The sequence below is a fragment of the Lissotriton vulgaris genome, chromosome 2_1 (assembly GCF_964263255.1).
Source record: "Lissotriton vulgaris chromosome 2_1, aLisVul1.2, whole genome shotgun sequence".
Classification (NCBI taxonomy): domain Eukaryota; kingdom Metazoa; phylum Chordata; class Amphibia; order Caudata; family Salamandridae; genus Lissotriton; species Lissotriton vulgaris.
Window position 1 is genome coordinate 754,137,748 of NC_141687.1, and position 24,783 is coordinate 754,162,530.

A 24,783-nucleotide genomic window follows, 5' to 3' on the forward strand; every position below is an offset into this window, starting at 1 on the left:
AGAAGATTACTCAAACCACTCCCCTACTCCGCCACCATCCTTACCTGGCGTCAAAGCCGGCGTCCACTGGATCCCGCCGCCTAACCAGCGGAGGCGGGGGGGCCGTCTCTCTCGGCGCTCCTTGCCGTGGGCATACCTGAAACACACTACCAACACCGTTACTTTGCTCCCCCCCTTTCCGAATCTCCCCCTCCTCCTCCAAATCCTCCACATATTACAATTACCCCATGGCCTCACCCCTTTCTGCATCTCCCCCTCCTCCTCAGACTCCTCCACCAGTTCCAATGGCCCATGGCCTCCTGCCCAGCACTGGGCCCATCCTTCCACCTTTCGCTTGTAACAAACAGTTTGCTACCCTTCACAGTTTGTTTGCTTAGGTACTTGTACGAGTGCCACCATTGCCCACGTAACGCCTCACCAAGACTGGACTACCGCAATTCTCCCCACCCCCCACGCCTCCCACTCCTCTTCCCCCGCTATCTAGCCACCCAACCAACTCCTCCCCGGCTTTCCAAACTGACCTCAAAGTTCGCCACCCTCAAGGCCCTTCCAAAGTTAAATCATGCCCCACTATTACCTGCAGGAAGACCCTTTTGTATAGAAAATTCCTTGTCCCCCCAACTATGTAAATGCCGTTCCAGTGAGCACGCGTGGTCTATGCGACTGCCATTATTGCAGTACTACTCCGCACTCGTGATCGGGACTCTTATTCACATGCCCACGCCATGGGTCCAGTGTAACACCCCGTTTTCCACCTCCTACACCTGTTCATTTCCAATACTTTCACGGGGGCCACTACGCCCCGTACCTCTCACTCTTGATTACCTCTACTAGCACATCGCTTTTGTAACCCGCACACATGCCACTCTCCTTGTATTTTGTTTGCACACGCTTGTCACTTATGCCTCATGTACTGTAACCTTGCTTAAGCAATTCATTCACTGGTAATGCTCCTGTATCCGGTCTGTTCTTATTATCAAATGCATAAATAAATAAATAATAATCTGCACTGTTCAACAGCTCATGCCTTCCTCCCCAACCCCCGGCGGCCGTCCTGACCCTTCGGGGTGGGAGTGGTGGGGGCGCGTACAAGAATGGTCCCTCGTGGGAGCACGACTGCCCGTGCCAGGCAGAGCCGGCCCATCCCCTCGGTCGAGTGGAGCTGCATGCTGTTCTCCCGAGCGCCTACCTCAGCGTCCATGCCCAGAACAAGAGGTGTGGTCCAGCACGCCGGGGAACAAACCCCCCTACTCCCGCCCCCGAAAGCCCCCAACTCCCTGCCAACCCCCCCGCTCGCCGTGCCTCCAAACCCCCCCGCCCCTGCCCAACCTCTGTTCCCCGCCGTACACCCCCCCACTCAAAGGCATCCCCCCACCCAGGCCCTCCCACCCCCCCACTCGCCCTGCACCCCTCCCCTCAACCCTGTCCTCCCCCACGTTGCACACTCGCCGCAGAACACTCCCCCGCCAGCCCCACCATCCCCCCCCAGGCTCTCAACTCCTGCCCCCACCGCCCGCAGAGACGGAGACTCGCGAGGGCCCCAGCATGCTCACCTCCCCCTCGGGGGCACCCCCCCACGCCACTCCCTCACGCATCATGAAAGCCGAAATGTCACAATGGAACCGGTTCCTAACTAGAGTCTTGTGCCTCCGATTGCACTCACTGAACCGGCTTTGGGGTATAGGACCCGCGGGGAGGCCGCACAGCGGAAGCAAGCTCCAGAGCCAAGACCGCCACCGCCGCCGCCGCCGACCTGACCCACCGCGTCTCCCGAAAAGGGGCGGGGAGGGCCACCCGAAAGACCGACTCCCCTGGAGGCCCCCCATTTACCGCACACCCCGGCCACAAACATCACCACCCCGCCCCCCCACGAACACAATGCCTCAAAACCCAAACCTCTCATGCGCCCCCGCAAATATGAATCCGCCGTACCACCGGCAGCAACAAGTACTGTACTAGCGTAACAATCGCGCTTACTGCGCCTCCAACAATTGCCCTACTAGCGTAACAATCGTGCTTATTGCGCCTCCAATGGACAAGAAAATTATCACCGCCGAATGTCACCATTACACGAACACACGCATCCTCAATAGATGCACAATAATCATGCAGTATCTTTACGCCCGCAAATAATTACCAAATCAATTACCTCCGCCACACCCCCGCCCGGCTGCTGTGTCACCAGCCACCTTCTTTCTAAAATGGTGGCTTGTGACTCAAGATGTCTGGTTTTAAAGGGGACCAGCCCAAAACCAGCCCACCCCAGCCCAAGGCTACCAAGTAGCCCAAAACCAGCCCACGTACGGTGCTGGCTCTACCCCCCCCCCCATTAAAGTCATAAGAGGTATCTTCTTGTCAGAAACACAAGCCCTCACCAACCAGAAGGGGCTTCCAAAGGAAGACGCTCATATGAACTCAATAGTTCTGGGTACTTAAAGTGGGTGACTAGGACCTTCACTACGGGACTCCACAACGAATGGTTGAGAAAGAAGCATTTTATCACAGATTAAAAGTGTTACCAGAAATGTTGAATTCTTGTGGTGAGAGCATAAACGTTCCTTTCTCCGTACCTCCTAAGTGCTGTCACTTTTATTTATTTTTACAATAGCGGGTGGGGAGGGCGGGGGGTGCGTTGCTATAGTTTCCGGGAGCTTTTCCATTAAAATGTGTGTTTCTCACAACTGACTTCCCCAACATTACTAGTAAAACAAGGTACCTGTTCATTGTAAACTTTAAATATGACAAAACAAGTGTTTTCGTCTATAGGACACTGGAGGACTAAGGGGCATATTTACAAGCCCCTATCCCCACAGGAACATCCCTTTTAGTGACATTCCTGTGGCAATATGAGCTTTGTCTTATTTACAAGGCAGCGTTAAGCCACTTAACATCGCTTAACACTGCCTTGTAAATAAGGCCCCCTTTCACGCTATACTTGGCGTGAAAATGTAGGCCAATGAGTGTTGTGGTGGGCGTTCCTCTGCAACACCCATTGATTTTGATGCTGCCCCATATTTACAAAAAATAAAAAAAATGCAACTTCTATGTGTGCTGCATTAACCAGCACACATAGAAGTTTCAAAATGCCTTTTCAGATTGTTATGTGCTGGAATGTGTCCCTTCATGCACACAAAACAAGCTGAAATGGACACCATCCTGCACATGAACAATCTTATCCCACAACGCAGGCACTCTTGCACTATTGTGCAAGGTGCTTGCATTGACGCTAGGCAGCTAAAATTTGCGCCAGCTAATACGGTGCAGCCCTGCATTTTAGAAGTAGGGGATCTCGACGTTAGGCTAAAGGTGGCTATCGCCACACTCTGCCACTTCCTAGTAAATATGTCCCTAAGTTCCCAAGCACAAGCAAACATTCCAAATACACTCTGAACAACATTTGTCAGGATATTTGGTTTGTGGCCTCAATTAGTCATATTTCAATAAAGAACTGTTTATAAGCAATTGAAAATTACCTTCATTCTTCAATTTCATTTTTTTCAGATTTGTTAAACATGGGGATGAATGCTTTGAGCCAAATGCATGTCCATGCTCATGGAAAGCTAAGGAATACTTTCCTGGTGACATTGTGAATTCATCCTGTCACACCTGGTGAGTGAAAAGTTTACTTGTCTTAGCAATTGTAAAAGTAAACGAATTTGCGAATCATGAAGCACATCCCTAATGTTGTAGAACATTTTATCATTGTAGCATTCTAAGCACTGGGCATGAAAATTCTTTACAAATATCACTTTGAATTTCAATAAAGTAATGAGGAATTGTTAGAAATGGTGTTTCAGGCTGGCTAGGATATACGCGAACATAAGGAGATAATAGACGGAGCGCTGAAAGTTTTCAGACACTCACCCCTAGTCACAGATCTGGGTTGAATTAATCATCGTTCTTTAGCTCACTTCACCACCCCAGTTCAGACACAGCTATATGCAAATCAGTCTTGACCCTGTGCCTCATGGGAACAGTCAAGCCCGAACTGCCGAGCCATGTCTTCCCTGGACTGGTAACAAGCATCCTGGGACTCGTTTCAGGCTAACAGCCCTCATCAGCTAGGCTAGCTTGAAGCCAGAGGCAAAGTGAGTAAGGGACTCCCGTCTGGGCATACCCTGCTAACTTAGGGCGAACATAGCAAACAAAAGGAGATGATGGACGGAGCACTGAAACCTTTCCGACACTCAACCCTAGTCACAGATCTGGGTTGAATACATCAATGTTCTTTAGCTCACTTCGCCACCCCAGTTCTGACAAAGCTATATGCAAATCAGTCTTGACCCTGTGCCTCATGGGAACAGTCCAGCCTGACCTGCCAATTTATGTATTCCGTAGACCGGTAACAAGCATGCTGGGACTAGTTTCGGGCTAACAGCCCTCATTAGCCAGGCTAGCTTGAATCCAGTGGCAAAGTGAGTAAAGGACCCACATCTGGGAATACCCTGCCAACTTAGGCGAACAAAGCAAACACAAGGAGATGATGGACGGAGCGATGAAACTTTTCCGACAGTCTTGACCCTGTGCCTTATGGGAACAGTCCAGCCCAAACTGCCAAGCCATGTCTTCCCTGGACCGGAAACAACATCCTGGGACCGGTTTCGGGCTAACTAGGATATAGACCTAAGTGAGACAGAACCCACCTCTCTAGTCAGTGCAAGAAAGTTACACACCAAAGTTAACCTGTGCTCACCCACGGTAGCTTGGCACAGAGCAGTCAGGCTTATCGACAGACCCAATGTGTAAAGCATTTGTGTACACATGCAGTAATACAGTGAAAACACTACATATGGACACCACGCCAGTTTAGAAAATAAGTAATCTTTATCTAAACCAAACAGGACCAAAACCACAAAAATCCACAATACAGTAATCAAAATATGACTTATAAAAGGTAGAAATAGTTTTGCTCCTAGAAAATGGTGGATGCATCACTGTCAACACAAAATACCAAGGATGCGTCAAAACCACAAGCAAAAAGAGTCGCAGGGAAGGTGATGTGTTGGTTCCTTACACACAGGGAAGGTAGTGCATCGGTTCCTTGCTCTGTGGGAGGTGATGTGTCGGTTCCTTACTGCTGCACAGGTAGGGTGATGCATCGGATCCTTGCTGGAGAGGAGGTGATGCGTTGGTTTCTTACTGCAGCTCCCAGCGATGCGACAGACCTGGCGCCTTGATGTGATGCGTAATGATCTGGAATGATGCGATGCATGAAGATATGGGATGCGGTGCGAAGATTCCAGCTGCGTCCCCTCGATGCGTTGTTTCTTACATAGAGGGCCTGCTTCAAAGTCGATGAGGTGATCTTGGACATTGGAGATCGGTGCACAGGACTCGTCGCATGAGAAACACTTAAGCCACGGGCAGCCGCTGCATTGATTCTTCGGCTGCTGCAATGCATCAGAAATTCTTTTTGTACTGCTGTGATGCATCAGAATCAGGTGATGCATCGATTTACACAGTTCTTTAGTCTTTTGCAGTTCCCAGCCCCAGAAACAACCTCCAGAGGCCCAGAAAACTGGCAGGCACCTCTTGGCAGATCAGAACTCCGAGCAAAGGAGTTAAGGAAGGGACTGGGGGTAAAGTCTTTGTGTCTCTGAGACTTCATAACAGGAGACAAGTTCTACTTCAAGTCCTTGGAGATCTTCCTTAAGGAGAGGACACAGCACATAGTAATGTCCTTGTCCTTTCCTTGGCAGAAAAAGCCATTGCATGCCAACCCCCAGACAGCACACCCCGAAGGGGCATTACTTCTCAGTTTCACCAGCTCTTCTCCTTGACAAAGGTTTATTTTGAATCACAGACGTAATCTAAAAGTCTGGGATCTGGGCCCCACTTTTTATAGCACAAATGCTTTTGTTCTCTGGTGGCAGAGAAGCTCTTTGCCCAGCTTTAACCGGTTCTGGCCTCTCTGGTGCAGCTTCCCGGCAGGAGGGGGAGACAGCATTGTCCAATGCAGACAAGGATTATTCAGGAGTGAAAGAAATCTCCCCTACTCTGAATGCAGCCCAGGTCTATTCAGCCCAGCCCTGACCCACCCTAAAAAGGCAGGACACACATTGCCCCCCCCCCCCCAAGTGGTTGTCTGAACAGACTGCACAGCACCAGCCCCTGTCACTCCAAAGCCAGTCAATACGCAACACTAGCAGAGGCACACTGGATAACTAAACAAGAAAACATCCACTTTCTAAAATTTATATTTTCAAACAGCTTACTAAAAGATGCATCGTTATATTCTGAGTTCAGGCATACTAACCTTTACCTTTCTATCTTGTCCCAATTGGAAGTTATATCTATAAGATGTGATGAATAAACTCCCATTCTATCCTATGTTACAGATAGCCTGGCAATAGTGAAAAACAAAATTGGTATTGCACTATCAGGACATGCCACCCTCATCAGAGCACGTCCTACCTTTCACATACACTGCCCCTTGCCCACAGGGGTACCTTGGGCCTACCTTAGGGGTGACACACATGTGAGAAAAGGGAAGGCTAGGGGGCAACATGACAGTACCAAACTGCACACAGACACTGCAGTGGCAGGTCTGAGTTACATTTATAGGCTGCTTATGTAGGTGGCACAATCAGTGCTGCAGGCCCACTATCAGCATTTGTACAGGCTCTGAGCATACACAGAGCACTGTACTAGGGACTTACCAATAAATCAAATATGCCAATCATGGAATCACCAATCTATAACAACAATTTACAGAGGGAGCACTTGCACTTTGGCACTGAACAGCAGTGGGAAAGTGCCCAAAGCATCTAGACTAGCAAAAATGAAGTCCAAAACACAGCAAAATAACAGGAGGCAAAACCAAAAATACAGGGGAAACCCACGCCAATGATGCCAGTTCTAACACGGTGGCTATGGTGTGTGGAACTTCCTACACACACACTGGCCTGCAGGCCTTAACCCTACATAAAATCCTTGTTCCTAGGGTTAACTGTACTGTATGATTGCACAATGTGACTCATTTTTTTCTACACCAGTGTTTTTTTTTTAGACATGGAGAAACCCCTCATACTTCTATTGTAACTGCAGCACTTGGATATCTCTTTTCTAGGAGTAAGTTTACATATGCAGTTATTGTGGAATACACATTTTAAACGTTGGTAACTACACACAAAGTTCAGATTATGTGGGTAGTTACAATGCATACAATTGGCACTCTTCTGAGACTCCGTTCCTCCAAAACACACAGATGGTCACACAGACCTGGTGCATTCTCTTACATCATGAACTTCCTCTGTGCTCCCATAAAACTCAAGGGATCCTTATTCTGTAATGCAGGATCTGGGACATGCAGCACAGACGGCACATTTTGCTACACTGAAATTACAGTTATGCAAGCAAAAGGTCTTAATAAAATCCCGTATATCTTCAGCTGATTGCAATTCTGCATTTTCATTCATCCACCAACTCCAGTGAATTGTGATAAACAGCAAATAGCATACAGTATAAAACCGAAGTAGTGAATTATAGACATTCTTCTCCTCTAGAAATGTATACGAGAAATTACGATACCACTCGTTTGCAGAAGATTATGTTTTACCGCCAAGATCGTTATGTTTTTACATTCATAAGACCCTTGTGAATATGAACATTACCTTGTAGATAATTCGCACCTAAATTTGAAAGACATGGTATTGCTGTTTTTTTGCAAGATCTCTTTTCTATGACTAATATCTATTATGTTTCTTTTTAGTGTATGCCACCACGGTTCATTTCAATGTACTTTTCATCCATGTCCATCAATGTGTACAGTATATGGGGATCGTCATTACAGGACATTTGACGGTCTGGCGTTTGACTTTATAGGTGCTTGTAAGGTTCATTTAGTCAAGGTAAGATATTTCATTTAAGACAATAAAAGATACAAAATTGCCATGCCTCATTATGCTTAATAATTGATTCATATTATTATGATGCATACTTTGCATCATTTTTCTTACTAATATTTAAGGGATATTGCAGGGCTTTCAAAATAGGAGAGAGGAGTTGGCCTAATGGCTAGGGCAGCCAACCTCGATTCTGGGGAACTGGGTTCAAGTCTCAGCAACGACGCTGAACATCATGTGACTCTTGGCAAATCACATACGGCCACATGCATCAAGGTATTTAGGAGTCACAAACGGTGCGATTCGGTAAAATCGTCCGTTTGCGATTCCTAAATATCTTTTTAGTATGCATCAATCATTTTTGGCAAAATCGCTATTTTTAGCGATTTCCAAAAATGCGATTGGTTCTAAGGAATGGCAAATTTGCGATTCCTTAAAAGCAATGCATGATTGTTTTTAAAATTGAGAATTCGCATTTAGGGAGTGCAAAGTACCACGAGGGTGAACCTCGTGGTAATTTGCGAAAAAGATTTAAAATGCTCAAATTAGCATTTTAAACACTGTCATGTTACACACACACATGTCCTTAGGACATGTGTGTGTGAAACATCCACTTTAAAATACATTTCAGGGGTGCAGGGGGGGTCCTTTGGACCTCCCCCTTCACCCATGAAATGCATTAACATTTTGCGAATTCTAATTTGTGAATTCGCAATTCCCATTGATTCCTATGGGCCTTTTGGCCCATAGGAATCAATGGGAAATGCGAAATCGCAAATTAGAATTCGCATAATATTTGCGATTCGGTAAAAATTGCGATTTTTACAGAATCGCAAATATTATGCGAAAATATACATGCATCTCATTTTGCGAATTCCAAATTGCGATTCCCTATTTTTCGCAATTTGGAATTCGCAAAAACGGCCGGGATGATGCATGTGGCCGGTGATCTCCCTGTGCCTAACAAAAACAATTAATGTGTCCTCCTGTAACACAACTGGTGCTGTGTAAAGTGCTCTGATACCTTTGGGTCAAGTTTGTGCTATATAAAACTCCGTAAAAATGAATGAAAGGGCTCTTGCCGTTTTTAGGCTTCGCATGCACAGCGGTTGCGCACTGCTTGTGAAATCTATTGTTTTTAATATATCTTAAAAGAGACTTCACTTTTTAGTGGTCCGTATGATTGCCAATTTATGTTCCTCCGTTTTTATTGGTTGTAGCCTGTTCTCCCTTCTGTGTCTCTCTTATCAGTGTCCTATGGCCAAACTACTCATTTCCTTTGTGGTACAAACTTTTTTATTTTGGTTAACACTGCATATCGTCTACATTTTGTCATCTTTTCCTCTGAACTCCTAATATTACTATATTTTACTACTAAACAGGAAGTCAAAATTGCAGTTACCTTGCTTGATTTAAATGGTGCAGAGGCAGGAGGGCCCAAAGGCTATAGGTACCCCCTAACACACAAGTTATTGCTAAATGTTACTACTATGCAGGCAGCTACAAGTGCAGTTATCTAGCAGGCATTGGGGTTATGATTACAATGGTGCATGGTACAGTGACACCGGGACCAAAAGCTCTAGGCACAACACTAAACACCTAATATTTCTATATTTTTCTACTGAGCAGGCCGTCACACGTGCAGTTGCCTTGCAGGCACTAGGGTCGTGATTTGAATGGTGCAACAGGTGCAGTGGCACTGGGCTCACAAGTTGTCTCCTCCAAACATCAAATACTGCTATATTTAACTTCTAATCAGTCAGTCACAAGTACAGTTGCCTTACAGGAAGTAGGGTTGTGTTTTCAATGGTGCAGCATGTGCAGTTACTCCGGGGCCCAAAGTTCTAGCAACCCCTCTAAACACAAAATATTGCTATATTTTACTACTGAAGAGGCAGCCACAAGTGCAGTGATCTTGCAGGCAATAGCGTAATGTTTTGAATGGTACACCAGGTGCAGTGGCACCATGCCAAAAGTTGTCAGAACTCCTTTAAACACCTAATATTGCTACATATTACTACTAAACAGAGAGTTACAAGTGCAGTTACCTTGCAAGCAATAGGGTCATGATTTGAATGGTGCATAAGGTGAAATGGTACCGGGCCCAAACCTTGTGGGAACTCCTCTAAACACCTCACACTGCTACATTTTACTACTAAACAACTAAACAGGCAGTCACAGTTTCAGTTACCTTGCAGTTTAGAGGGATTTGAATTGAATGGTGCAGCAGGTGCAGTGGCTCTGTGATCAAAAGCTCTAGGGACCCCATTAAAAAAAAATATTGTTAAACCTTACTACTAAGCAGACAGTCACAAGTGTAGCTATCTAGCAGACACCAGGGTCATGATTACAATGGTGCAGAAGGTGCAATGACACCAGGACCAAAAGCTCTAGGCATGCCATTAAACACCAAATATTGCAATATTTTACTACTAAATAGGCAACCATAAATGTAGTTATCTTGCAGGCACTTGGGTCATGGTTTGAATGGTGCATCAGGTGCAGTGGCACTGGGCACAACAGTTGTGGAATGTGGTTCTTACTTTAGGGCTGCATAATGTCTACTGTTTACTCATACTCATCTTCCCCTGGTTGCACACTAGCTACATGCTGGAGGTACGATCTTTGTACTGCGCTGCTACAAATATTGAATTTGAGGGGAATTGGATCTCACAGGGGGTACGATTTTGGGTGCCTGCACTGTGTTGTCTGATTTTTAATTACTGCACTTACTTTTAACTGCTTTGCCTCTCACGCTCCCCGGTCCACCCCGAGCTTTGCTCGTTTGTGTGGAGGGAGTTTCTTTCTATCTCTTGCCCGGCCATTATTCTCACTTCTGGCGGAAGGGGGGAGCGGCCCTGTTTTCATCACGCTCCTTCCCCTTATTTACCGATGTGTTGGGCGACGGGCAGCGGACGCGCCGCGGCGCGCCAAAGGCAAGCCCGTCTGCGCCTGTCATCGCCTGCACATCGCCTCTCGCCAGGACCCCTGGCCTTTGTCATCTTGGAACCATCCGCTATAGTAGGGAGGAACTCATGGCATTCAACACCGACCCTGCCCTCTGCACAACCAATTCTCTTACTTTAGGAGACTCTTCATGGGACTGCCCTGCCTGTGGCTCCTTTACAATCCCGCCCCCCACTCTTCCGAAATGTGTTCATCAGTCCAAACCCCAGATACAGCTTAAAATATTACAGCTTAATGTCAGATCTTTTGCAAAACATCACGCCGAAGTTCTTGATCTTATCTCCGAAGAACGTCCTGACATACTGTTTATGTGTGAAACCTGGTTAAATGATGACCTGGTAACAGTCACTAACCTAGCTTTACCTCCTGGTTACTCCATTTGTACACTAAACAGGGCCTCTAGGGGAGGTGGGATAGCGATCGTCTTTAAATCACACTATTCCTGCCTATTTAATAAAGCGCAGGTGGCAGACTGCGAAGCGGCGCATTTCCAGGTAGCGGTGAGTGCACAGTACTCACTATAAAGCCTCCTAATATATCGTCCTCCGGGTACTGCAACCACATTCAAAAACGTGCTCCCTGAGGTTGTTAGTGAGTTTGCGGCAGGTTCTGCTAATTTTAGCATCTGTGGCGATCTCAATCTCCATCTGGACCAGATCCAAGATAACGCCACTTTCATAGCAGACCTTGCTGCTCTTCAGCTGGACCAATTAGTCCCTGGAGCAACGCACTCTGCAGGACACCTGCTGGATCCATTATTTACCAACCTTCACTCAATTATTATGGATCAACCAACCCCCATGGGCTGGACAGACCACTACCTGGTCAGGTGGTTCGTCCCTCTCATTGAGCCCCCTAATAACGGAACTCCTAGGTCGATCTTTAAACGGCCTTGGCATAAGCTGAAGCTGGATGACTTCCACCATTTTCCTAATGCCAACCCTCTCGATAACCACCTAGACTACGATCGCTTCTGCGAATGGATGCTGCGAGGCCTGGATGCCCTTATTCCAGCAAAATGGGTGAAAGGTCGTAGCTCTACCTCCAATCCTTGGTACAACAACTCTTTAACCATTTTGCGGAAAGCCTGTAAAAAGGCGGAACGCGACTGGAGGAAAGATTACTTAACAGAGAAAAAAAGGCATTACTTGGCAAAGATAAAATTCTATCATAAAGCGGTCTGTAAAACACGCGCATCCTTCTATGCCTTGGAGATTAGTTCCAGTCTTAATCCCACTAAATGCATTTTTAAAATCCTTCAAGATCTCAGGACCAGGAAAGCTGGTACCACAGTGGTACCTTCCACGATCTTATGCGACGAACTGGCAAATTTTTTTGTCAATAAAGTGCGCACTATTTACTTATCCTTTCCTGCTCCCTCACCCTCAACCTATGTTAGGTCTATAGCGGAACCTAGGGTCTCCCTGACATCTATCCCGCCCCTTTCGGAGGATGAATTTACCCGGCTCAGTGGCAAAATCAAGTCAGGCTCTCCCTTGGATCCCTTACAGCCTTCTCAATTTAAAAATTCCCTTTCAGTCTTTAAGGAGCCTCTCTGTAACATAATTAACAGTTCTCTATCAACTGGAACTCTTCCGACCCCCTGGAAACATGCTTGGGTGTCTCCAATTTAAAAAAAACCTAATGCAGACCCCAACAAACCGGAAAATTTCTGGCCAATATCCCTTCTGCCCTGGGTGGCAAAAATTACGGAGGCTCACGTTAACAACATACTGACCCAGTTCGTGAATAATAATTGTATCCTAGACCCTTCTCAGAATGGGTTCCGAACGGGTCATAGTACAGAAACGGCCCTTCTGGCCACCACTGAGCAACTCCAATCTCTAGTGGACAAAGGTCAAAGTGTGGCGCTGATTTTACTTGATCTCAGCGCTGCCTTTGACATGGTGTCCCACGAGATTTTACTCCAGAGACTCGAGGAAGCAGGGATAGAAGGCATAGCCTTAGACTGGCTTCGCTCATTCCTGACCAATAGATCATTCCGAGTCTCTTTACCCCCATATACATCTCAGACCCATGCCATTGGTCAAGGGGTGCCCCAGGGCTCGGCCTTGAGCCCACTACTCATCAACATATACGTCCAGCCTCTAGCTGCGGTCGCCAAGCTGTGGGACCTTACGATTGTCTCTGATGCTGACGACACGCAGCTAGTGGTCACCTTGGCGGACGGTTCTTCACCCTCGGCCTCCAAATTCAAAGACGGCATGACGGCAGTGGCCAATTGGATGGCAGCCAATTGTCTACAGCTAAATGCAGGGAAAACGGAGGTTCTGTTGTTGGGTAAGCACGCTAATCTATGGAATGATCAGTGGTGGCCGGCATCCCTGGGATCAATTCCCTCCCCAAAAAATGTAGTGAAGAATCTGGGGGTTATGATGGACTCTTCCCTCTCCTTTCAGGCCCATACCAAGCAGTTAGCCGCAACGTGTTTTGGCATCTTGCGAAGCCTAAGACCCATTCTAAAATATTTTGCCCCCTCGTTCGTCAACTTATTGTGCAAGCTACCATCATCTCAAGTCTTGACTATTCAAACTCTCTTCTCCTCGGGGTAAATACAGCAGAAATTCCTAGAATGCAACGCATTCAAAATGCTGCGGCTGGAGTCCTGGTGGGTCTGCCACGTTTTTGCTCAGCTTCCAGCACTATCCATAAATTGCATTGGCTCTCCATTGACAGGCGTATTCACTATAAAACACATTGCATTTCTTTTAAAATTCAGAAATGTGCTAACCCGACCCTGCTGAGTAACTTGATTTCGCACTATGTTCCTTCGCGCCCCCTTCGATCAGCAGAGCTATACCTAGCAACGGTGCCTAGAATCAGGCTTTCCAGGACAGGTGGTCGGGCCTTCCGATACCTTGCGCCTAAGTTATGGAATTCTCTTCCGGTTCGCATCCACACTATCGATTGTTTGACGTCCTTCAGAAAGGCTATTAAGACCTTTTTGTTCCCATCACCCTAGTCTGTTCTATTAATTCTTTAGGCTGGCCCACATTGTTATCGTATCCTCATGTGGTAGCGCCGGGACGCCCCTTAGCTGGGGCAGCTGTGCGATTTACAAAATGGATAACATAACATAACATTTAAAACATGCTTGTTTAACTCTGCTTTAGTGGGTGAGACTTTCAACAAATTTTCACGTTCTTTATGATATTGTTCCGCTAAACAAATTGCATTTATTTTATTGTCATGTGTTTATCAATAATAAAATTGTTTTTTCTGTATGGTGTGTTTCTTGCGCAATATGTAGCATTAACTTGAACTAAGTGATTGCAGTGTTTTACATGAGCACACTCCATTTCCATTGGGACAGTGTGTGTATAACATTACAGTGCCAGATAACTCCTGTAGAGTCCTGGATTGTAAACACAGCCATCTGCCTGTTCTAAAAGTATTACTAAAGTTTTGTGATTGCAGCCTGTTACTTGTACTGGCCAGGAAGAGAGGCTGTATAGTATCAAGAGCATTGAATTAAAAAATTCCAGCTGCAGGGCATTATTGTTGCATTGCGTCAAAGCTTGTCTTAGTGAGCAAGCGTGTTTTGTGACTGTATGGGGATTGTGCTGCTGTTCTTTTTTCGGAAGTTATCTATTATTTTGGAATAATTATAAATAAAAAGCGACTTTTTTCTTCTTTGGAGTGAGTTCTCCACTTTTTTAGCACTGAGCATTTAGCTTAGTAAACAGGTAGTTGATAACACTGACTTTTTTTGGGGACTGACCTTTACTGAGTATATTGTATTGTTCTAGCACCAAAAACATTCTACATAATTTGCTGTATTTTTCATTGGCCATATGAATAAGCAACATGTTAATTGAGCAATACTCTGTAAACTGAAGCAGGAGCTATTTCCTAATAGTGAAAAATGTGATGTTTCTTCCGTGGATGTAAAATGCATTCATATTTATTTGCATACTTTTAAGCTGTGGTATTTTAGCTTGATAATTGCTAAAAAAGGGTTTGAGTTGTCGAAAGTCTTTAAATAGCCTCCTGTATTTTCGTTGTTATATAATATAAAACACATCAACTGCACGTTCTTAGAACAGGCAAATGTTTTGTCTAATTTAGCTCGCTTTACACCTGACATTTTAGCTAAATAATTGCTAAAAATGGTTTGAGTTGTCCAAAGTAATTTAAATAGGCTCCTGCATTCTCATTGTTACATAATATAAAGAACACCAACTGCACATTCTTAAAACAGGCAAGGTGCAGTTATCTAGCGAGGTCTCTAGGGTCATGACTTCAATGGTACAGCAGGTGCACTGGCACTGGGGACACGAGTTGTCAGAACTCCTCTAAACATCAAATACTGCTATATTTAACTTCTAATCAGTCAGACACAAGTACAGTTACCTTGCAGGCAGTAGGGTCATGATTTCAATGGTGCAGCATGAATAAAACAGTGTTCCACATCAAAGAAAGTTCAGGTTTATGGTTCAGGTTCAGGTTTATGAAAGCAATTTAAAGCAGAAAGATCAATGGTCCCATTATTTCTGTCAGTGCCAACTCAATGCATTTATTCAACAACATCTTTTTGAAACACAGTGAATAGTTAAAACGGTGTATGATCAACCACTGTGACCTATACTCAATTAAGGGCTTGAAAGGGGTGTTCCTCCAAATTTGGTATGGTATGTTTCAACTGCAATTCCGGTTGCACCCATTTGACTATTAGTAACTACACAAAGAAGATTGTAAATCATCGTGGACTTAGCTCTCCCCAAGGTTTGGGTGACATGTACCTGAAACCACAGGATAATCATATCATGGATATCACATGTGATGGGCCTTTGTCTGCAGTAAGGGTCACAATTCTGGAGTTAAAAGCAACAGGCATAAAAAAACACTGTGAATTCTCTTACACCCTCAACTTACACCGTCAACCAAACCACCAAATGCCAGCTAACAAAAGAAGCACCGTTTTGACCGTCTCTCCCATGTGAGGATAACCCTTGGAATACCTAATGTTACACAATCAAAAGCGCAGGCCGCATGACAATAGCCAGGCCTCAATCATCACCTGAACTGTGCTGAATAAACTTATATTGACATTCAGAAACCCTCGTCTAAATAAACGGCAAACAACAATGCATTAGCAAATGGGAAAATGTAATTGCTGGATTTGTCTTCTTCTTGTGAAGTATCCACTTCAAACGATTGTCGATTAGTGTGTGGTGCAGTAAGGGCTGTGGACCAGTCCTGCATAAGGTGCAGAGAGAAACTGAACAATTCCATCACACTATAATGAGCACACAAAGTGGAAGTGCTCCTACACAGAATTTTACTATTAGTCCTCTGCAACAATTTTGGATTTCTGGTTGTGAACTGTGCCAGTAATGATTGGAGTAGGAGTATTGTTTAGACGACCTGGAGGCAGTTAATAAATCTAATCCAATGTCCTCTGACAAAAGAAGACAATATTATTGCACTCTTTAGGTCCTAAAGGACTTTAAATCTATTCTAAGATGAGTAAATCTGTTTTTGTGGGAAATGTATTGTTTTCAATGACGCAATTCTTGATCTTGATGGGTATTTTGCACTTAAAGTGTGCATAATGATTATTAGATACACATTTTTCTTTTTAAAAAAACAGTGTAAAGATAAATCTGTGGATTAGTAAGTGGCTGAGTTGAAAAAAATAGCTTTGGATTGCAAAGTTGGTTCATTACATAATGATTCTATCCGAGATCAATTACGAACGCATGCTAGTCATCCTGCTATTAAGGAACAATTGTGGGTTAGTGGGAATGCAGCATTAAATGATGTGCTAGCAATTGCGCAAAAAGCTGAGCTGTTAAGTATGGATGCTGGGGCCTTAATTCAAGAGGTGAGAGAATGTGAGACTGATGAGAAAGTTTAGAATAGAAACAAGAATCCAAGTATCCCCATTAAGGATCAACAGAAACCTAAGGATCCAGCCAGATGTTACTGATGTGACTAAAGGGAACATGTGGCTTTTAGCAAATATTTTCCTGTAGCTAAGCAGAAAGTAACAATTGTGATATTGTAGGACATTTTGCAAAGATGTGTAGGAGAGGAAAACGGCTATTAAGTAGTATGTAAGTGAGGTTGCAAATGAGGACAATTTTAGCACAGTGTGAGGAGGATTGTAGCTAAGTGGAGAGCCTTTGTGGTAATTTATTCTAAATGTTGATGAGAAGTTCACAAAAGTCATTCAAGATTTTTGCAGATTCTGCGTCACTGTATACCATTATTAATGAGGAATTGTGGAGTAAAAAAGTTGTATATAAGGTTGGAGGACATTTCTTTACCCTTGGTATTAATCCAGAAGGATATAGTGGAGAAGGTATTTATTTGGTGGGTTTCAGATGGTTAATTTTTTATTCAAAAATAGACGTTTTTGCATGTGCATATCACACTTGACCCTTATAGTGAAGAACAAGTGCTAGTAGTGGATGAAGGTGTGAAAACGGATAATGGCATGCTGGAAAAGTTTCCAAAAGTTTTCAGTGACAAATTGGGTAATTTAAAAGGGTTCGAATATAGAATTATTTTAAAGGAGGATGTGAAACTAAAAGTTCACAAATTGAGGAGCATTCCTTTTGTGATTTGAGAAAGAGTTTCTAAGGAGTTGGTGAAGCTCGTTTCTTATAGAGTAATCTGATTGGGTGTCTCCACTGGCTGTAGCTTGACATAGCAATGGCAAAATATGGTTGTGTGACGACTTACGTTATTTAAATGCCACCAAAATTGTAGACCAGTTTCCTTTGTCAAAAATCTATTAAATGGTAACATGTACGACTGATACAAAGTGGTTTTCAACTATTGATTTATCATCAGCCTACCACCAGATTTCTTTGAACTCTGATTCTAGGAAGCTCACAACATTTATCACTCAGGAAGGTTGTTTCCAATTTAAGTGCATGCAGTTTGGCCTAGCTGCAACAGTTTTTCAGCGTTTAATGTTCCAATAGATTAGCAGTGAGGAGTTGGTGAAATTCTTTCAGGGTTACATTTTAGTTTTTGGGAAAAACAAAAAAAACATGATGAAAAACCTTTATGAGTGCTGAATATACTTGAAACAAATGGATTTACTGTAGAATTCTCCAAGTACCCATTCGCTGAGAACAGTGTGACTTATTTGTGTCATGTAATAAGTTACAATGAAATTAATCCCAAACCATCTTTAATTTTTATTCTTTTGAGGAGGCACCTTTTCTGACTAGTAAGGATGATGTGCGGTCATTCTAAGGCTTAGCAGAGTATTGTGCAATATATATTTAGGGGTTTCCCGACAAAAGATATCACATAAGGCTATTGTTAAAAGGCAAAAACAAGTTTGATTGGTCTAAACAATGTGAGGTGGATTTCCACATTCTAAGGCTTGCTGAGAGATCATGGAGAATCTCTCCATATAACTCTCACCTCAAGCAGTTGAGGGCATTAAAAAGCTCCTATAATAAACTCATCTGAAGGTCTAAAACAGAATACAATACTGCGAGCTTGGCAGAGATACATCAGCCAATTGTTTTGGTTTGTAGCTCCACATTCACCATCCTCTAAATTATCCCCAATAGAAATGTATGTCAGAAAAACAATTACCCTAATTTATCACAACTAAAAGGAGCAGATGTAGGAGTGTTGATAATGTATAATATCATTATGACTTTAGTCTGCCTCATTATCTTAGTAGTAGTTTAACATACAGTATAAAAAGACTCAACTCAATTGGGCTCCATGTGCACTTGCCCAGGACATAAGGACCTGGTAACAGAATGCTGTATAGTAGTCATAGCTCTAATGCTTAAATCTATATTTCTTTGGCCTATTTTATCACTGCATTCTTAAATGTGTTCATCATTTCTGTTTGTCTTTTTAGAGTACCTCAGGTCACCGATTCTCTGTAACTGTGGAAAACGTGAACTGCTTTAATACTGGGATCATTTGCAGAAAATATATTTCTATAAATGTTGGAGAATCTGTCATAAAATTTGAGGATGACACTGGCAAGCCAGTAAGTTTGTACTTCAGAAGTCATTATTGTGGGTAAAAAGGTATTTTAATTGTGTTCACTTCGATCAACGATGGTGCCATCCGCCTCGTCCACTGTAATATACAAAATGAAGAAAGCATATATAATTACAGAAGGAATATTAAAATCAGGCATTGGCACAATTTCCAATACGCAAGTGTACTCTCTCAAAATTTTGGAAACTTTTTGTTAAACGCTTCTTATAGGAAATTCCCAATAATTACACCAATACACCACATTAGCACAGGAAGAATACAGGCCATCAGAATGGGAGTGGCTGATGATCAAAATGTGTATTCTGTCCAAAACAGATTTGAGGATGCATTTTGAGGACACATTTCATGCTAAAATATAGCACTAAATGGCAGTTCTCAATTTCATGGAATTTTGTGTAATGTTTGCTGGATTTTGCATTAATTCACACATCCCTAATTAAAACGTATCTTACCAAATATGATGATTACTTACTTACTTACTTAAAAAAAATGATGATTAACTTAATGGACTATCAAGAAGGGTGCAGAATATTACTATTTCAAACACTTTTTAATGTTTTAAGAATGGAAGTTGTGCATAATTATTCACTCATAACATCAGATTAAACAATGATAGATGATCCACACTTTCATGTGAGAGAAGATACATTCCTCCTCAACTGACACCAGGACCATAGATCATAGTTCTGAAGGGTGTTCTCCATCAGAAAAAAAGATTAATTCCAATATTGTCCTTTGGTGGCGTTCTTTGGTTTTTGTCATAAAAGATAACAAATGCCATTTCAAGATGGCCACCTATGCTTCATTCACACTCATACGCATGCAGGGTGGCCATGTTGAAATGCCTTTGTTACACTTTATGATTTGTTTAAAGTTCCAAGATGGCTGACATGTTGCTTTAAACATTAATAAACCTAAGCAAAGGAAGCAAGCATTGGCAAAACCAATGGCTGTGTGTACACAGCCAGATCAGCCACCTTAGCAAATTGCAGTCACTTTAACTACCTTGTTTAAAATACTTACAAATTCATTGACTAATAGACATACAGTAAAACATGTAACTAGCCTCAAAGTGCCACTATACAGTGCCATAATTGGGTTACGGTGTGCATTCTGATATCACCTTTTAATATTGTACAGAGTATTGTCTTGCTGTAATTCTTCGACTCTTCTTCCTTGCTTTTAACAGAGCCCTTCTAGTGATATTGACAAGCGGCAAAACATCCACATATGGCAAGCAGGATTTTTTACCTTCATTCATTTTTCCTTTGAGCACATTACCATCCTGTGGGATCAAAGAACAACTGTTCACATACAAGTTGGACCACAGTGGCAGGTACGTCCCTAGTTCAAGAAAAATTAATGTCTACTGTGCAATATGTAAAGTCTAAGATTCTTCCAGTACAGAAAATTTCATTAGCACAGAAAGTACCTTACCAAAAGCCATATAAAGTATCAGAAAGTATTGCTAGCAAGTCTGGAAGAGGAGTTGATTATGCAGAGATTCTAGGCTATGCAATGATTAATAGACAACAGTGATCACCTTGAGAGTGGCACAAAATGTTATGCCTAGCAACACCAATTTCATTTAAATGGATTTGTCTGGATGGTAGGTTAAAGGGAAATTACAGTTAGGGGAAAATATCAGTTAAAGCATTCCATTTTAATCGACAAAAGCCACAGAAATTGTCAGTTATAAGTATCTCACGTAACTATAACGTATGCTCTAAAGTAACTATGACCTGTAACTTGCCATGCAGTTTTGTCATCAATGATGTAATTTAAGATAATGCAGTGATGTTATCAATTATGTCATAGAACATGTTGTGAGTGCTATAATATGTAAGGTAATTAGAAGGTGATGGCGAGGGCATACGTTGTAGTTACTTCAGGACAGAGGTTATAGTTACCTGCGATAACTATAACTGGTGAATTTCTGTGTTTTGTTTGTATAAAATAGTATGCTTTAACTGACATTCTCACTTAAGTTTAACGTCCCGTTAACCTTTGTTTTTTCCAGTGAACTTAGAAAGCTTTTTTTAATGTGAAGTGAAATAGTTTTACAATTTCTCACTATAAAATCACTTTAACCTTTGTTTTTATCAGTGAATTTCAGTTTTTTTAGCATAAAGTAAGATGTCCATTGCTGTGTGTAGATGGATGATGGAGGGCCTGTCCTGCGGCAAGTCTCTGGCACATAGTCCTGTGGGCGCATACTATCCTGCCGTGCATGGCAGCCTTTATATTGGTAAGGCTCTGGGCACAAACTCCAGTGGGCGCATATCCCCCTGCCATACATGGCAGCCTTTATATTGTTACATGACACAGTCAGTCGTGCGAAACGTAGGTTGGGCCAGGGCCTAGCTATCGCTAAGCCCTGTGCCCTATTCCCTGTGCCACTCCACCCGCGGTGAAATGCTTACTATGTCATGAATCAATAAAAGGGTGTCATTTTAAATAATCCGACCTCCTAACCTTGTTAATGGACTAAAATAACAAACTATATAAAGTGCTAGGCCTATGTACTTTATCAAAGTATCAACATATATAAAGCAGACCTATTGGATTTGTCAAAAGTCACAAATAACTATAATCAAATGTTTATTTCATAAATTCTCACATTGCAATGTTTAATATTAATAATTGTCAAAATATATTTTCAATAAAACATTATGTCAAAAAATTAAACATGCCTTTGTTCATCATTTTTATGGCTGCAAAATGCAGCCATAGAACTAACCTCAAAGGCTCCCTGCACTCCATCTGAAGAACATGCAGCCCAGTGCTTTAACAAAAAATATGGTAAGCTCTCCATTGGTCATGGATCAATGACTAAGGAGATTTTCTATGTTTTCTTTAAGTTGCTGGGGAGTTTCTGCACTTTGGACAGCCCTCCACAACATTATATAAATGGTTGGTGGTATCACACCCCCTTTTAGGGGCACTGTCTGAAAGAAAAAAAAGAATTTAAAAGCCCTTGCAGATCATTATGCAACTCTCTTTGCACGAAGCAGTGAATAATAAATTAGTCAACAACAAATGTATTATTTCTTTTAATAATGTTATTTTTGGGTGTCCTAGTCCCACCGGGGTAAACCTATAGCGTTTATTAGGATTGGGAACACAGGGAAGTCCCAAGGCCTCCTCAGTGCCTTTCATGGTACTGCTGGAAGCTGGATTTTTGTGCTAGGGGTGCCCATGTTCCCAATCTGGGCACCACACAATGTAACCATATCAGTGGGGGCTACAGGGTGAGCTCCAATGCTACAGCGGCCACTACCGGCTCCCCTGCCATCCTTTATTCCAGTGGGTGCCACAGTGCCAACACAGTACCACCAGAATGTTGCCAAATCATTGGGGGCCACAGGGAGAGACCCAAGACCCCCAAGATCTTTGCCAGCTCTCCAGTTAGCAGCCTTCATGGACGCCAGCGGGAGCCAGATGCTCTTATTTTTCTCCCACCTAGGCAGGAGTAAAATTGTGCTCCTTGCCCAGGACTGAGCAGGCGGGCAAAGAACACAGCAGTTTCCTGGGGGATAGGGTCCATGTATATATATATATATATATATATATATATATATATATATATATATATATATATATATATATATATATATATATATATATATATATATATATATATATATATATATATATATATATATATATATATGTGTGTGTTTGTTGTTTTCCCAATACCTTTGGCACCGCTTGACAAATCTCCAAGAAATTTTCACAGAATGTCCCCTTTGTGGTTCAGCTGCTGTGTTAAATGTGTTAAAAGTTTCGGGGTGGGGGCCGAGACAAAAGGGGGTCAGAAAACACATTTTCTCCATGTTATGTATATAGGAATGTTTCATTTTTTTTACACGACTACAGCTCCAACTGCTCTCAAATTTAGCACAAATAGGTCCAGCACACTAGTTCCTGTCACAATTATTCAAAAGTAACCACTACGGAGGACGCCACACCATGGAGCCGGCAGAAATCCACATATAATGACAAATTACTGAAGAAAAAAAATATTAATTAGGATTGATTCGCCAACGTGAGAGCGGCTCACCATCCACCTAGAAGGAAATATCAGTATAAAAAAGAAAGAATTAGTTGAGAGATCTATGATCAAAGTCGATTCTGATAGAGGATATACTGAAACTGGCCTGTGACTATGCTATGACACAGATTCGTTTTTTGCCCTGAAGAAGTCCATGAAGGACGAAACGTGTTGGCTACAGCTACAGTCTTTTACTGAAGAAACAAATAAGGAATGAACTTCAAACAAGACCACTGATTCTGCTATGAATGATTTATATCTGTATTTAATTGCGGTTACTTTTAAATAATTGTGACAGGAACTAGTGTGCTGGACCTATTTGTGCTAAATTTGAGAGTAAGGATAGTTTCTGTCCTGGGAGATTTAGGGGATTTTGAATCTCCGGTCCGTGGCACCCAAAAAACTATACAAGACAGAACTTAGGATAGGTGCAATTGCTTGTAACCCCATTCCCCTGAAGCGTTTTTCAAACTGCTGAATGCAATTATACCAAATTTGGCAGAAAGCTAGATGTTGGTACAGAAAGCCTGCTTTTTGAGATTTGGTGTAAATCTGTTCAGTAGTTTTTGATAATTTTTTAAAAATATAGTTATCTGTGGACGGGAGTCCTTCAGTGGACTTGCAGATCCTACTAAAATTTGATTGGCTGCCAACACTTCAACCAGGAACTGTTGGCAGTCCTTTTAGGACTCGGCTTGAAGCAGAGTCCCAGAAAAAAAGTGAAAAAATAAAGGAAAGGGGGCATGGTAGGAATACCCTGACCCCCCAGATATGGGGGAGGGGATCTCTCAGGGACCCCGTTGGGGCTAAAAAGCATATGTTTTTTTTTTAATGCAGAGTTGCAGGTGGATCTGCTAGTCCATGGCAAATATTTTTTTTAAAGCATGCTCAGGCTCTCTGCTTGCATTTGAATAACTCCTGAGTAAGTGAGGTCCTTATGATAAATGTAGGAGGGGCACATGGGGCCCCCTTCTAAAGCTTATCAAAGCCCTAGGGTCCGCCACCTACCCAGGTCACTTTAAATTTGCCCTGCCAGCAGCCCCTGGGACTACCACCTCCCCTGGGCTAATTCCAAATATGTGGGTGGGACTTAAAGATCCCCCCCACTGGGACCGCCACATTCCCGGTGCTAATTACAATAACATCTGGGGGCCTCGTCTACCCCCCTTTTCCACGGACTACCACCTCCCTGGGCTGCTTTTATTTGGGTTGGGGAACCAAACTCTAAAATGGGAGAGTGCCCACGTCGCCCTTCCTCCTCTTCCGTTCTTGGCCCTAGGGACTGCCACCTCCCTGTGGCAGGCCCTAAAAGAAGAAAGGAGGGGGGTCCGTGTGGGCCACCTTGTGGAGCTCTAGATGACCCTGGGGACTGCCACCCCCTGGGCCGGCTCCAACAGTGTTTCAGGTTGCCGACCACCGGGACATTACAGTTTGCTATGGCTTAGTAGCCATAGCAAACACTCTACTTTCAGCATGCAAGAGCAGAAAATGTGGTCAATTGAGCTAGGCAAACATGCCTCTTGGCACACTATTAGTTGGGGTATGAAGTCCTTTTTCCTCCAGAGGGTCCTTTGAGGGCTAACCACCCTTGTTGTTGCCTCTAGTAGGTCCCTCAAAGTGGGACTGCTGAGAAGTTGTTGGAGGTCACACACCCTTTCTCCACAACACTGCAAACATGCCTCCTGGTGCACTAGTAGTTGGGAGATCAAGTACCATTATCTGTTGAGGGTCTTTAGGGGCTAACTACCCCCCCCCCGTTACCTCCAGTAAGTCCCATGCAGTGGGATCGCTGAGAAGTTGTCAGAGGCCTCACCCCCTTTCTCCACCACTCTGCACACATGCCTCCTGGAGCACTGCTGGTTGAGTGATGAAGTCCCCAAGGCTCCAGAGGGTCCTTGGGGGCCAGCA

The 24,783-nt window shown here is 43.4% G+C and overlaps 1 protein-coding gene across 1 annotated transcript in view; it reads left to right on the plus strand.

The window, feature by feature from the left end:
• The window catches only part of OTOG (otogelin), a 1,187,449-nt gene that overhangs the window by 597,867 nt on the left and 564,799 nt on the right, over positions 1-24,783 (plus strand). The window contains exons 22-25 of the mRNA XM_086954148.1: positions 3,502-3,609; positions 7,712-7,850; positions 18,673-18,807; positions 20,011-20,157. Coding sequence (XP_086810274.1) covers positions 3,502-3,609; positions 7,712-7,850; positions 18,673-18,807; positions 20,011-20,157 — 529 coding nt within the window. The remainder of the gene's footprint in view (positions 1-3,501; positions 3,610-7,711; positions 7,851-18,672; positions 18,808-20,010; positions 20,158-24,783) is intronic.